Genomic DNA, 14,351 nt, shown 5'->3' with positions numbered 1-14,351 from the left:
TGAAGCAGCATAAATTAACACAAAAGTGATTCCTGGTTATATAAAGCTACCTAACATAGATGAGGAATTAGGCACTGTAGCCCACTTCATTATAAATTGACTATACAGCCACATGACCCAGTTCTATCCCTTGTGTGTGCAAAAAGCAGCTCTTGCCATTGAGAAACGGACGTTAGCTTCAAGAAAAAAAAAAAAAGGCCACAAAAATCACAAAGCTTTCTTTAATTCTGAGCTTCCTCATAGAAATATGCAGGCTTACTGGTTTCAGGAGTCAGCAGGGTTCATGTTTTCGAGTTTCTCTCTGCAACCATGACAACAGAAAGTACAAATTATTTTCAAAGAAAGATTTTGCATTGGAGAAAATACCAATATGAAACTTATAATTGGAGTCATCGTCTGAAAAGGCACATTTTAAGCCTTCTGCTGGACTCAAAGACTCAAAAAAAACCTACGGAACGTGAACTACAGCTACTGCATCCTGTGCAAGCTCTTAGCCAACTGCAAATAAAAAGTTATGCAACTAACTTGATCCTCTCACTGTAGTCTAAATTTAACTGAATGACAGATTTTTTGATAATCCTACGCAGAGATAGCTACCACAGCTGACATATAATGTTTGTAAATTGAAGGGCTTTATCATGTGCCCAAACCTTTACGTAGAAACTTATGAAAATCAGTAGAGTCCACAAGAGTTGCACACAAGTAAATAACTGAGATGCTGCAGTCTCATTAAATAACACATGAAGAATAACAGTACTGCTTACTGACATCCAGAGCAGCTGCTCCCGAAAACTATTAAATCCATATGGAATTACCTACATTTAAAAAAACAAATAGAGCCCAAAAAGCATGAAATCTTCTCTCTTTTGTTTATAGAACTAAATGAGGAAACACCAACTCAAATGCTAAGACGATGTTTTACCATTTTGGTTTTAGCTTACGGGTCTAGCTTTCATGTGCCAGGCACTATAAAGGCAACCTGGAGTAAATGATACTGGTTTACTGATACTTTTTAGCTCGTAGTTCAGGCTTTGAGACAGATTTTTACAAATTTCCAGGTGCCTTAGGATGGGTGCCAAGTACGAGTTTTAAAACAAATGCTTTGTCATTGTTGTTTCTATGTTGTTTGGCACATATTGACATACTTAAATGCTTTTGAAAATAAGTATCATGTCTATCTCCTTCATGAACAGTTCTGATCATGTTTATGAGAATGTGACACAAGTTAATCCCTTTTGATTTTAAAAGGCAGGATGTCCCTCTGCCTCAAGATGGAACCCTTCCGATCTCTTCTTTTTTGTTGATTTTTGCTGATTTGTTGCCATTTTAACTTTTTTTTTTTTTGGCTTTGATATATTATGGCTTGAATGACGTTTGAGGTAATCTGACAAAGGAAAATATTACTTCTTTCTCTTATAGCAGAACATGTGTGCTGACTAAAGCTTAATTATTGCTTCTGCTTGGCTTAATTGAGCTACATAAAGAATCTCATGTAACTTGAGGATATAATTACCATATCACATATGCAACAAATCCTCCAAATAATAAATATTTTCAAGTAGATCCAGTATTCTACTAAGCACACTAAGGCATTTTTGGACACAAAAAAAAGTCATCTGTTTCCCCAAAGTCAAAACTTGTCTGTTATTACACCAAAATATTTTTTCTGCTGTATGAAGGTATCTAAGCTACTCATCATATTTGTTTCAAGTTACTTTAGGGCTTGTACAGCATATTCCTTTTCGCATACAAAACGAACCTATAATAACATCCGAGGATGATTACAGAGGTGTAATAAACCAGACTGCAGTGAGCTGTACTTTCAGTCTTGAAAGCACCTCCAGTTAGTCAGAAGGAGGATTTTAGCATGCAGATGAAATCTTGAGGTTTTTAAAGGAAATGTGCTTGACAGGTTGTGGGTTCTGTGTTTGGAAAAGGTCAGCACTTACTGTGGGATTACCTGCTAGGCCTTTGGCAGACAAATCATCTTAGCACCTTGGTGTCAGAGGTGTTAAAGTCCTCGGGCTTGGCTAAAAACAAGAGGGCACCTTCTGTGCTCGGCTCCTGGGACATGCAATGCAGCTCCCTCTGTGTCTGTCCAGCAAAGGGCTGCCACGCTGATACCGGCTGCCCTTCCTCACTTAAGGATGGGTTAAGATATGTGAGGAAAAATTATTGTCTGTACAAACTGCTTCCACGCTGTTTTATCTTTATAAATATCTTGATAAAAAATATCATACTCATAAGCAAAACCGTGATATCCACAGAGGAACTGGAGTCAGATGAGTCCAAAGCTACTTGCCATGTTTACCTGGAATTTGGGACAGATGCCTGGTGCAATCTACTCAGCGCAGAATTTTGTAATTCTTTTTTTATCAAAAGAGCAGCCCTAGACAAATCAGCTATTCAACTATGCAGAAACAATATTCCCCGAAATGATGACTCGGCCCCTCTTCTCCCACATCCTAAGCTGTTCCCCTCCCACATGTGTCAATCCACTCACTTGTGCATTGCTTCAGCTCCTGCCTGACAACTCTCTGGGGCAGGGCCGGCCTTTGTGTTGGTTCTTTGGGAAATACTTTGATGTTTTATCTGTGTGCTCAAGTGCTTTCTTGACGAAAACAATCATCATTATAAATTCACAAATACCCAAAATGCCAGTGAAAATGTGAGTACTAACTTTGTGCAACAGGAAACAGCTGTACACTTCAAAACTAATCTCAATTAATACATATATAATCCATTACTGTTATGAATAAGGGAGTATAAACAAAGACAAAGGTATTGTTTAATTAAATGTTCAGCCCCTTCTTTCAGATTAAAAATGGTCCACGCTCTAGACAGACAGAATACAACACTTCCTTTGTGCATACTTTAAACAATCACTACTGAAATTTCCTTTAAACTGTTCTTCTGGTTCCCCCCCACACACACCCTGTTTCAGGCTTAGACAGAAGAGCTAAAAAGAATCCTGTTTTTCCCTGCATTATGATTTTTTTTTCTTTTTGCAAACCTGTACTGAATACAAAAAGCCTATCAGGCAGATCAGGTTTCCTGTTCCCTGTAACTGCTCCTAATAATGTTCTAAACTGACTCCAAAAGGCAAGCGTGTTTGAGTGCACCATGAACTTACAGGGCCAACACCTGCTTTTAAAGTGGTTCTTAAGGGCACTTTACACTCTGCTACCTCCTGTAATTTACTGCTTGAGTATGTTCTTTTGCTTTGCTTTCCATATGTTAAGCAACTTATGCTCAAAATTCAATTATACTACTTTTCTACAGCTCAAATGGATTTTCATATCCCACATTCTCTCTGTATGCAAGAAAAGGAATATGAATCAGAGCAAGCCTGAGAAATGAGATAGATAAGAGGCAGCAGTCTGTTCGACAGCCTTCTCTTAAATAATAATACCACCAAGTCTACTCTGCTATATCGAGAGAGATTTATGTAGGAAATAATGTCTATTAACATGAAAAATCAAATCCTCTGCTGGCAAAAGCAGAAAAGAATACACTAAATTTAACAGGACTACCTCTAACCACTCGTGGACTGAACACAAACACACACAAACAAAATAGTTACCTCTGGTGCAGAGATGGACAGAGAGTACACATCCACATAACTTGGGAGGACAAGAGATAGCAATTAGGACAAACCTGGCTGACTTCTGTTCATCTACTGCAAAGCAGCAGGAGTCATAAACATAGTTAGTCTTACTCTCCATCCAAGGACATGAGGAGATGGCTCATGAGACTTGCTTCTTCTATTGCCATTTTTGTACTTTTTCATGAAAGGTTTCAAGACCTGAACTCTGATAAAAGGCCAAGTTTTACAAAGAAAAAAAGTTTAACTTCTTTTATTTAAAAATTAATAAGTAGATACATTTCTTTTATGTGAACAACAGCTAACATCTTCGAACAAGATCTAACACATTTTATTTTCAGTGTCATCACTTATTAATGGAGCCTGCTTGCAGAAAAATCACGTCCAATTTGGCTCCTCTTGAAGTTGTTGCCAAAACATGCCAGAAAAACCATCGTCTTCTCTGTGGTTCAAACAGGCCTCCCCATTTCAAGCATTCCCGAATCAGGGAAGGGCTTGGTTACCTCACTACTGCTTTCACAAGAAAAATGAAGCGTTATTACCAAATCACAGTTCTGAGGGAAGGGGACTGGCTTTCCCCAGTATAGTCCACAGTCTGACTAAGAAATAAAGGAATGAGAAGGCCAAGAGCATTTTCTCAATAGCAAATCTTGCCCAAACCTTCTTGGAGGGTTGGGAGACCAAAGAATAAAGATGCTCTGTTTTTAAGGGAAGAAACTTTGTAGAAATTATTTAAAAAGCCCTATGAATTTGTCAAGTCTTACACAGAACACTATTCTAAACAGCACAGAGTAAGCGGTACCTCAAAGGGAGATTAAGAGCTTTTGTTTCCAAATATGTTGCCATAGCTTTGGAGCTTGCTATGCTCCTGGTGAATAAAGTGTGTGCTGAAAAGTGAATTCAAGTATTCAACCCACCTAAATGAAAAGATACATGTTTTGGAACATCTAGCTCCTTAATGAGGGACTTTCGGGAAAAAAGTAGGGCTAAGAATATGGTTGAAGAATTTGACATTAGATCAAAGAAGAGATAAAATACTTAACCTTCTGAACTTATGTTCAACTGTTATTAAAATAACACCTTTAAGCCAACTCCCTCCTCCCCTCTCCAAAGCAGCCAACGCAAATTAAACCTAAAAAACTGAGGGCAAGTCAGGACATTCAAACACCTCTTCAAAAGGATTCCTACAGGGTCCTGTGACTTCCCTCCTTTCCTCCTCAGAAGGAAAATAACATCTCAGAAGAAGATATGAGAAAAGATTTTTGCAAGTGTAACCACGCTGTCTATTTTGGTCTCTGATTTGCCTGGGACTTTTATCTCCTGATCCCCATTATTGAATTTAGGGTACCTTAGAAATACTTTTGTCCCATGCACCCTTGCAAATTTTCCTATTTTTTCCCAAAAGAACATTGAGGAACAGCTGCCAGGACCATCTGCCACATAAGCCGAAAATAAATAGCTTGGCTTCTGTTGTTCACGTCAGTCTTCAACAAGTCATCATGTAGCCATCCACTCACCTACAACACTATCACCTACACCTCAATGTCATGCTAGGAAAGGCAGTATGACAGTGGTCTAAGACTCAAGACTCCGTTTTTTTGTTGTTGTTGTTGTTTGGGTTTTTTTGGTGTGGGTGTTGTTTGCTTGTTTTTGCAATCGCACACACAAGATTGTCTCTCCTCATCATCATGAAGCAGGCTTCCAGGCAGCTGCAGAGGAGAAGCTCTGGGCTGTGCTGCACGGTGTAAATGTAGGCAGGCCAAGCTATCAAGACTAGGGTGCTTTTCTTCCTCATACTTGTCTGCCCAGGTAGGACACACACACACACACACACACACACACACACACACACACACACACACACACACACACACAAAGGAAAAGATTATTTAGGTTCCTCAGCATAAGCAAAACCTGAAAAAACAGTAGCAGCTACAGCTTTCCAGCCCTATACTTGATATACTTCATTCTAAAAGACATGTGACTTGCCACTGATAGCTGAGAAGGAATAACATCCTACTTTGTAAACATCAGTAATGTTCTGTTCTTCCAACAAATATATAGCTGTATAACTGTAAAAACAGCAGAACGCGAGCTGAGGGCCAGTGTGGCCAGTTCTGGCTCTCATGGCAGGCAACACCAGCAACCTTTGAGGATTGTTCCAAAAGGACCCAGTACACAGACGTCCAAAAGTCTCTTTTTATATTATGCTTCATAATAACAGGTAGAGATTACATTATTTCAGAAAGGGTACCTAACCATATGCTTCACGTTTTAAAATAGACTTGAAGTTATATTTCATTATTCACATTAAGTGTTCCTCTTTCTTTAATCCTGAGTAGTGGGCTTCATCGATTTCTGATGGTAAGTACACTTGGCATTAAAAAAACGCATGAACATGTATATATAAACATGCATATATTAATCGCTCTTAAACTCCACTATAGTCTTCCTAGCTGCCATTCATCCACAGAAAAGTTTTTTTTGCAAAGTTTTTACATTATGACACTGAGAAACTGAACAAATTTATGAAAGACTAAAAAGATTAATAACAAACAAGACCTGTGATATTCTTATGGCATTAATATCTAGTTAGTGATATTAATATTTTTGCAACACTATAAATAATTTATACTAGTCTGAGATCAGAATATATGAGAAGCTACAGGAAAATACACAGTTTGTAGAAAAAATAGAATTACAGTGATTTTTATCTGGATGATCTTTCTTTTGTCTAATCCTGCAAAACACTAAACTTTCTTTAGTTCAACAAAGTGTTAAAGCATATGCTTACATTCAAATATGCTTACATTTATTAACAGTCATGCCAAATTCTACCACTAATTATATGGGGAAATGACCATTTTTCTGCCTTCTAAATACCTTTCATGCAACAAAGATATAAAAGATCATCCTTTTCCATTACTAAAAGGCACTTAGTTTCATATGACCAAGAATTTATCCCCAAGTGCATTCAGTACTCATTTTCTGAGAGCACAGTAAAGACAGTCCATTCGTTATCAAACCGGCTCGCTCAGTATTTTACCCACCTATACAAGAGTTGAAGAAAAAAGCCTAAAGGAAGAAAGACCGTTTCCTTGCCCAACTGAGAGAAACATTTTCGTTTTCCATAGAAGGTAAGCAAATAAGTAAGCACATGAACTACACAAAATATGGATTCATCTATATTAGTAAGTATCCATGACTACAAAATATTTATTGAATACTTTAATTGTAAACTGAAGCGGTAGTCATATTTCCCAGGCTTTCCTAGATTTTCCTTATTAAAAATATCTGATAAAATATCCATCAGGTTAGGGTATTTGTCAATTATGTACATTTCCTTCATGTTACATCCCATAAGAATAAAAGCTTAACTGGGGCAATAAGAAATAAGAAGCTGTTTGAAAGTAATCACTACAAAACAGTGAGATTAAAAAAAAAAAAAAAAAAAAAAGTGTGTGTTTAATGATACATACAGTTCAATGAAGATATCCATGAATAATGATCCAGGAAAACTTGCACATTAAAGGCATTTTAAATGCTACTTGTTATTTTCTAGGATGTTCTGAACTACCAGCTCAAAGAAACCTCCAGCTCTCGAAATCTCTAAGACAAATATTTCACAAAAGGTTTCTCTGCTTGTTATCGCAGCATTTCTTTTCCTCCCTCATTGACATTTCAAACTCTGTTTTCTCTCTGACCTCCCAATTCTATGACAATTCTTCTCCTTCCTTCCAATACAGAGCGCAGATCTGTTTTGCTAATGCAGTCGCTGCTGCCTGTGGTCTCCATAAGGCTCAGAAAGGGCTGGTCCTTTGTCTTTCAGAAAAGAACCTGCTTCCCAAACCATCACTGAGCACAGTCGATTTGTGTCTAGGGGAGAAACACTGAAAACAAAGGATTTATGGGATATATAAATCTCTAGGTATGTCAGTTTAAATTTTAGCTTAAAACATACACTTTTCATAGTGACAAACAAAGCAACTTAGCCTTCTGTCAGAGATGAAAGAACGTGTTCGCCTCTTGGCTGAACAGACAGGTTCCCTCTCAACCCTGCAGTGAAACCAAAGGAGCAGAACTCCCCCTCTGCAGCAATTCCATGGGCTTCCCACTTCTGAACAACAGCAGGGAGCGATCTCCAGCATTTCCCTTTGACCTCAGGGTCCACAAGGTTCAACCAGCCCCAGCACAGGACGCAAAAGACACAGGAACAAAAGCACAAATAGTCAATAATGAAATTACCAGCTTGGTTTTAAATGGTGAAATTAAATGGATGGGATGTAAACACAAGATATGATCAATAAGAATAGTAGATAAAATGTGTACCTAAAACATGTATTTAAAAAAATGCAGTCTGCAAAATTCTACCAAGACGCTGAAGTACGATTATTCACTAGAGAAACACTCATTTTAAATAAAGTGGAACTAATGTGCCTGTCCTACCATTACAAAAGTGAAATTCTCTTAAGAAAAATGAGGACTAAAATAAAATCTGACAAGATCTGAGAAAGCAAAATGCATCAACATTCTCTCATCTTTCTAAGAAAAATACAAATACTAGTAATCACACAGCATGGTCAATACAGAACTTCTCATTTTATCATGCATGTTCAATACCATCGCAGAAAACTTCACTGTTAAGTAACAAAAAACTACAGCTTCATCATTAAATTCTCTTTCTGAAGCATCTCTTCAGTTACGTGGTCTTTTGAAGAGTTCCCCCGGTATCATGTGGTTCCAATTCTTAGAGATTTTCTTTCTTTAGGGTAAAAGGGTAAAAGGGAAGGGTAAAAGCTGCCATTCTGCAGTTCAATTTTATTTTACAAGTAAGTTTAATAATCTAAAATAAACCTTAAATAATCTAAAATAAATTTTAAAATAGTATTTACCTATACTAAATACTTACCTTATCCTTGCTGCTCTAAGTTAAAAAAATGTTAGCTTTACGTTACAGAAAATTAGAGGACAGTGTAATAAAACGGCCACCTCGCACAGTTTACTCTTGCCCTGATTAAATTAAGGAATTATTGCCCATTAAAACCATCAAAACAGACCCTTCTGACTATATTATTGCTCAAAGCTCAGGTTGACTAAGAGGTAACTTCATTTAAAAGTTAATGGATTTCCTTCTGGCTGTCATGCTGGTTTCATTAATTTAGTTAAATGCACCTAGGGAAAATAAAGTGTCGCAGCATTCATTTATTATACGATTATTCCCTAGTGTATGCAAAATTGCTGGGCTCATCTGTAAGGATACTGGTGATATTAGTAATCTATTTCAAATATGACAGTCATCCTGGGTAGTAGTCAATTTATAGTAAGGTTTGTGAAACCCTTCATTTCTTTCACTCCTTTTTTAAGTAGAGGACAGAAACGTGAAGAGGTGCAGAACTGCACATGCACCACACTTCACTCAGTGCAAAATCAGATTTTGTCACCCTATAGTATACCTACTATAAAAAAAATAGAAATATGCTTTTTATTTTTGCAAATTTGCAAGTGCTATGGAGTGTAACTAGTCCATACTTCCATTTTAAATTATTTTCATTGTCATTGCTGCAAACAACTCTTAGACGCATCATATCAATGACATTAAAAAACGTTGCATTTACTTACACTGTTCAGTTCCCAACCACTATTCAAAAAATGCACACGTAACAGTAGCCTGTAATTTAGTGAATGACAGAGGAGAAAAGATCTGTAAACTAGATTTAGAAATAATATTTTTAAGCTACTAGTTTAAAAGATTTCAAGACTATGACCTTGTTTACTTTTTTACCTCTTCACCTTTATTAGTTACTCTTTTCAAAATAATATGCTGAATACCTAAAAGAATTTCTGTTTAAAAAGTATTAATCTGTACCAAAGTACAGCACAAAGTAAAAAAAATACAGATTTAATATGCTTGAGCTTTAATTATTACACTTCAGTAATAATCCTCCTCATAGGGAGGCAAACCACATAGCCTGTAATTGTCATAGAAGAAAAGCAGCTACAATTTCTCATTAAAAGAGATTTTGGGGATTTCTGAAAATATGCCTGCAAAGAAAGCAAACTCATCACAGAATGATATTTTGATTTTCTTAAAAAGTGCAGAAATATACAACAGCAAAATAACACTGTCAAAAGGATACATTCCGTATTCACTTGTCAAATGATTACCAATTTAACTCTGAATGCCAACTCTCAGTTAAGACCTATTAGCAAAATACGAGACACTTGTTTTTTACAGGAATCTATTTTCTAGTAGTCTATGCATTCATTATGCATTTGTATTAGGGGGAAAAAAAAGAATAGAAAAAGAGAGATTGAGAGAAAGAGAGAGAGAGAGAGAGAGAGAGAGAGAGAGAGAGAGAGAGAGAGAGAGAGAGAGAGAGAGAGAGAGAATAGACTATTATTCATATACTGGCTGCTTGGAATCCCTAGAGTTGTATCAGATCACTCCAAAAGCACATAATAAATTTAGGCACAGAGTCTACTTTGAAGGCACGAAGCCTGGGACATTTTGAAGTGCTCCCAAAAAATAATGTTCTCTGCAGAAAAAAAAAAATTACAAACTCACTGAGAATAACTCCAGAGAATACACTAAGAGATATTATGTTTACTTATTTCAACATATTATACTGAATCATACTGTCAAATATTGCAGAAAGTTTTTTTTTTCTTTTTTACAAAGTGTCTCATATTTTGAAACAACTTGTTAAGGTATCTAGTGATTTACTTTTTTAGTATTTTTTGAGAGAGGGAAGGAAGGTTGTTGCTTGTTTTTAAAAATGTTGAGACGATAAAAGGTGCTTTTAAATTCTTGGACCTTGTTTTCTTGAATCCTCAGTAGACTCTCAAGCAGAAAAATCAGTCTGCTTACTTGCTGGATAAATACCACACATGTTCCTTGGAAATTCTGCATAAGTACATTAGATAGAAATTTGGTCTGTGAGTGTATTTTATAATCCATGAAATGTAACTCAATAAAGAGAGCCACACAACTTGTATGTCACAAAACCCTTTAACCTCTGAAAATATTAATATATCACTACTAGATGGTGACACTGAATAGTGTTAACCGAACATACACTATAAGCAGGATCTTGCAAGTAAAAAAATAATAAAACTATCCTATCCATCGCTTCACTTATTACACGATTTTATTGATGGCCAGTTTTCAAACACACAACAAATTAAATTGGACTAAAATGGAACTAAAACAGTGCTGAGAGAAGAATTTCAAGAAACACTTAAAAAGTGCAACTACCAGAAAGTTTACATCTTAAATGGTCTGTGCAGTAAAGATTGTTTTTAAAGAACACTTATCCCAAAGAAGAGCTACATACATAAAACAGTAATATTTCAAAATATTTGAGCTTCTTCAGGAAAAAGAAGAAAACATTTTCAAGTAAATAAGTAGAAAATTTGATGTTTCCTGTTTATATATTACAGCTACAGTTCCTATTTATATATTGCAGGATTCAATTTTTTTCTGAAATAAGTACTTGCAAACTAGTATGTTTCATAGTGTAATTTCCTAAGGAACCACACATCTTTCCTCAACTTCTGACGACAAATTTGTGCAACAAAACCCCAATTTCCTTCTGCAAGGACAATTACTCCAATTCTTAACATAGTCCAAAAAAAAAAAAAAAAAAAATCACACAACCATCTACAGTTGCATACAGTATCAAAACACCATTGACACGATTTGTGACATATAGCTACTTTAAAAAAATTACCTTAGGATAAAATCTGCCTAAATTATTGTTTAGCGATGTGAAGACTAGTCAAAATAACAGTTGTGGAAAAATGATTATTTTGCTCCAATTAACAAATTCTTACTCTCTCTGGAGTACAAAGTTTGTGACAATCTGCTTCCTAACCACTATCCTGAACACCTTTCTTAGGCCTTACTCCAACAGGAGGAAAAGATGCCTCAACCTGATATCACGTATGTCTTGTCCCAAAACTGGCAAAAAGCCTCTAGAACTAAAGTCTTCTGGGCTGAGAACTGCCATTACTTTATTTCAAAATATTTACCGTCCAAAATATCTCTCTTCAAGAATGCATTACATGGAAACATTAAAAAAAAAGAAAAAAAAGAGAAAGAGAGAGAGAGAGAGATGCAGTGTCCTTTCCTAATTATTTAGCCATTATCAGCCTGCAGCAAACCTAAGACAACTGACTTGGACATTTTCACACAGCAGTGCTCTTACCTTAAGCCACAAAGACATAAAGGGAGAGCAGCAAAACAGCTCTGGTAACACTAAGAAATATACAAGAAACAAAAGTCCATTTGAGCAATTACAAAGCAGAGATCAGCACTGAAATCCACAAAAAAAATCTTGTCCCAGGGCAGGCTGGCTTTATTCCTGACTCTGATGCTGACCTCTTTGTATGACCTTGGAAAAGCCACTTGACCTCCTCACACCTGAGCTTCCCCACCTGGAAGTGGAAAAGAAAACCCTTTCTTTCCCCATAAACTCACTGAAATCTGCTGGGAAGTGTCAAGTATTTCTAAACTCCAGTGAAGACTTAATCTCACGTCTCCTCTGCTCGCTGTGTTAATGTAAAGTACTACTTCAAGCCCACCTCTTTAGTACCAAAAGTGCATTAGAAAATGATAGCTCACACTTGCCATGTTTTGCTGCTTGCACTTACCTCAGACACAGTAGGCCAGGACTATAACACAAACTAAGCGATGACTTTTAAAAGTTGGATATTGGCACAAATTCACATTTTATACCTTTAATTCAGATTCACTGAGTGACTCAAGCTCTGTCTTCCACCCTTTGAAGTAAACAGGACTAAATCCAGTACAATCAAGTAGGAACACAGACAGTAAATAACTACTAAGTTGTGGTTTTTGTTTCTAGCAGACATGCACCTACTTGGGGGAAGAGAAGGGAACAAAATTGTCTTTACAACCACTTGAAATCCCTGCTCTTATAATGGGTCAGAAATTGTAAAAGAGTATCAAAAACGTAAGTTTCTCACATGATGATTCTCCAATGAAATGTGCAAAGACAAAAAACAGACCAGATCCAGGATGTAAAGCTATAAGAACATCTCTGATTTAGAATAAAACACATTAAAAAGAATATGAACTGTATCTTGTACAGATAAATCTGAGTACTATAAAAACAAATAAGATGAAGCCATTCATTTTCAAATGTGTGTCTGCTAACAGATGCATTAAAATATTGAGAAAAGGATCCTTTTTTTTTTATCTTAAAACGGCCAAAGACAGAAAATTGTATTTTTTAAAAAGTCTGCAGTATAAAACGGTGCAGCCAGGGCTCTGCTGAAGGCGCCAGCTCTGCTGCGCTGCGGACCAGGGCACTGACCCAGGACCAGGAAACCCGGTGGCTGCTCTTCAGCCTGGTCCCAGCGCTCTTCACACGCAGCTGTACAAACACTCGTGTGGGCACAAAGGCGAGACACAAAGGTGGAAACGAGTGGCTGGGGAGCGCTGCGCAGCTCCTTCCCGCGAGCTTCCCGAGGCTCCCGGAGCGACGGCACTAGGGTGTGGTCCCACGTTATACAATTTTAATCCCAAAAACCAGACAGCTGCAGAAAGGGAGGGTCTCCTCTCCTCAATGTCCCCTGCTGTGCAAGCCCAGCACCTACCTCAAAATACTAACATGGTTTTATTTTTCCATCAAAGCCATAACCAGCCTGACCTTTCCAAGTCATTCACAGGCACCCGATGACTAGAGCCAACACAAAGAGGGGCTGGTGGGACAGGACGAGACCTGCAGCACGTGCCATGGTCAGGCTATGGGCATGCAGATAGGATATGAAACCATAGCCTAACTAACTGATCTAAACTAGACCTTACCAACACTGCAACGCACACCTCTCAAAAAAAGTTACACCTTCAGATCCTTTCTTCTCCATTGAGGCATTTATTTTTACTGCACGCTGCATAAATCCATCACCTTTCAAGCTGTGGATTTAGAAAGCCTAACTAGACAGGTCTATCTTTGCAGACCATTCTTTTAATAACCCAACTGCACATTTACAAGCAACAAAAGTGCATATACACAAATAATGCACACATCCACATCTTCACCTACAAAGCTAAGCTCTACAGAAATTTCTGAGTGTCTGTGTTTGAGTTCAGTGCCTGCCTTGAAATTTGCTTACCGTTCTGTGATAAAAAAAGCCTATTTACCGACACCCGACCTTGCAAATCCTGTCAATCCTCAAGAGACGGGGAGACGGCAGCGTGACAGGTTACAGTCAGATTTATTCTGGTCCCACTCCCCCTCTCCAGTTTTTTCTTTTCCCCTCGGTTGTTTTCATGGGACTTTAACCGTTCAGGCTGGCACACTGCAGCCTGCTGCAGGGCGCACTTTACTCCTCCAAGCCTCAGCTCGGGCAGACGGGCTATTTCCCAGGATAACTTCAGCGGTCCTCGCTCCCTGCCCTGCCCGCACGGGAGCCGCGCTCCAACGGCGCCCGGGGCGCCCCGCGCGCGGGACACGCGCGGAGCCCGGCTCCGCGTGCACCTGCCTCCGCAGGAGCCTCCGCAGCTGAAGCGCCGTGCGCGCCCGCCCGCGCACGGACCCGCGCCGCTTGCCGCCGGCCGTACCTTGATGCCCTGCTGCTGCGTGGTGAGCGCCAGCTTGGACTCGTCCAGGAGCAGCACCTCGCAGTAGAACTCCTCGGGCACGGCGCAGAAGCAGCCCATGGTGGCGCGCGAGCCGCGGCGAGGCGCGCAGCGCAGCGCAGCGCAGCTAGGGCGCGCGGC

The 14,351-nt window shown here is 38.4% G+C and overlaps 1 protein-coding gene across 2 annotated transcripts in view; it reads right to left on the bottom strand.

The window, feature by feature from the left end:
* The window catches only part of EPB41L4A (erythrocyte membrane protein band 4.1 like 4A), a 123,197-nt gene extending 108,906 nt beyond the window's left edge, over nt 1-14,291 (bottom strand). For both annotated transcript variants that reach the window (XM_026052839.1, XM_026052840.1), the window contains exon 1: nt 14,193-14,291. In XM_026052839.1, the coding sequence (XP_025908624.1) occupies nt 14,193-14,291 (99 nt within the window). The remainder of the gene's footprint in view (nt 1-14,192) is intronic.
* Between the last annotated feature and the right edge of the window lie 60 nt (nt 14,292-14,351).

Source organism: Nothoprocta perdicaria, unplaced genomic scaffold, assembly GCF_003342845.1.
Source record: "Nothoprocta perdicaria isolate Ctin4 unplaced genomic scaffold, notPer1 scaffold_92, whole genome shotgun sequence".
In the NCBI taxonomy this organism is placed as follows: domain Eukaryota; kingdom Metazoa; phylum Chordata; class Aves; order Tinamiformes; family Tinamidae; genus Nothoprocta; species Nothoprocta perdicaria.
This window is presented reverse-complemented; position numbering and strand designations above follow the sequence as displayed.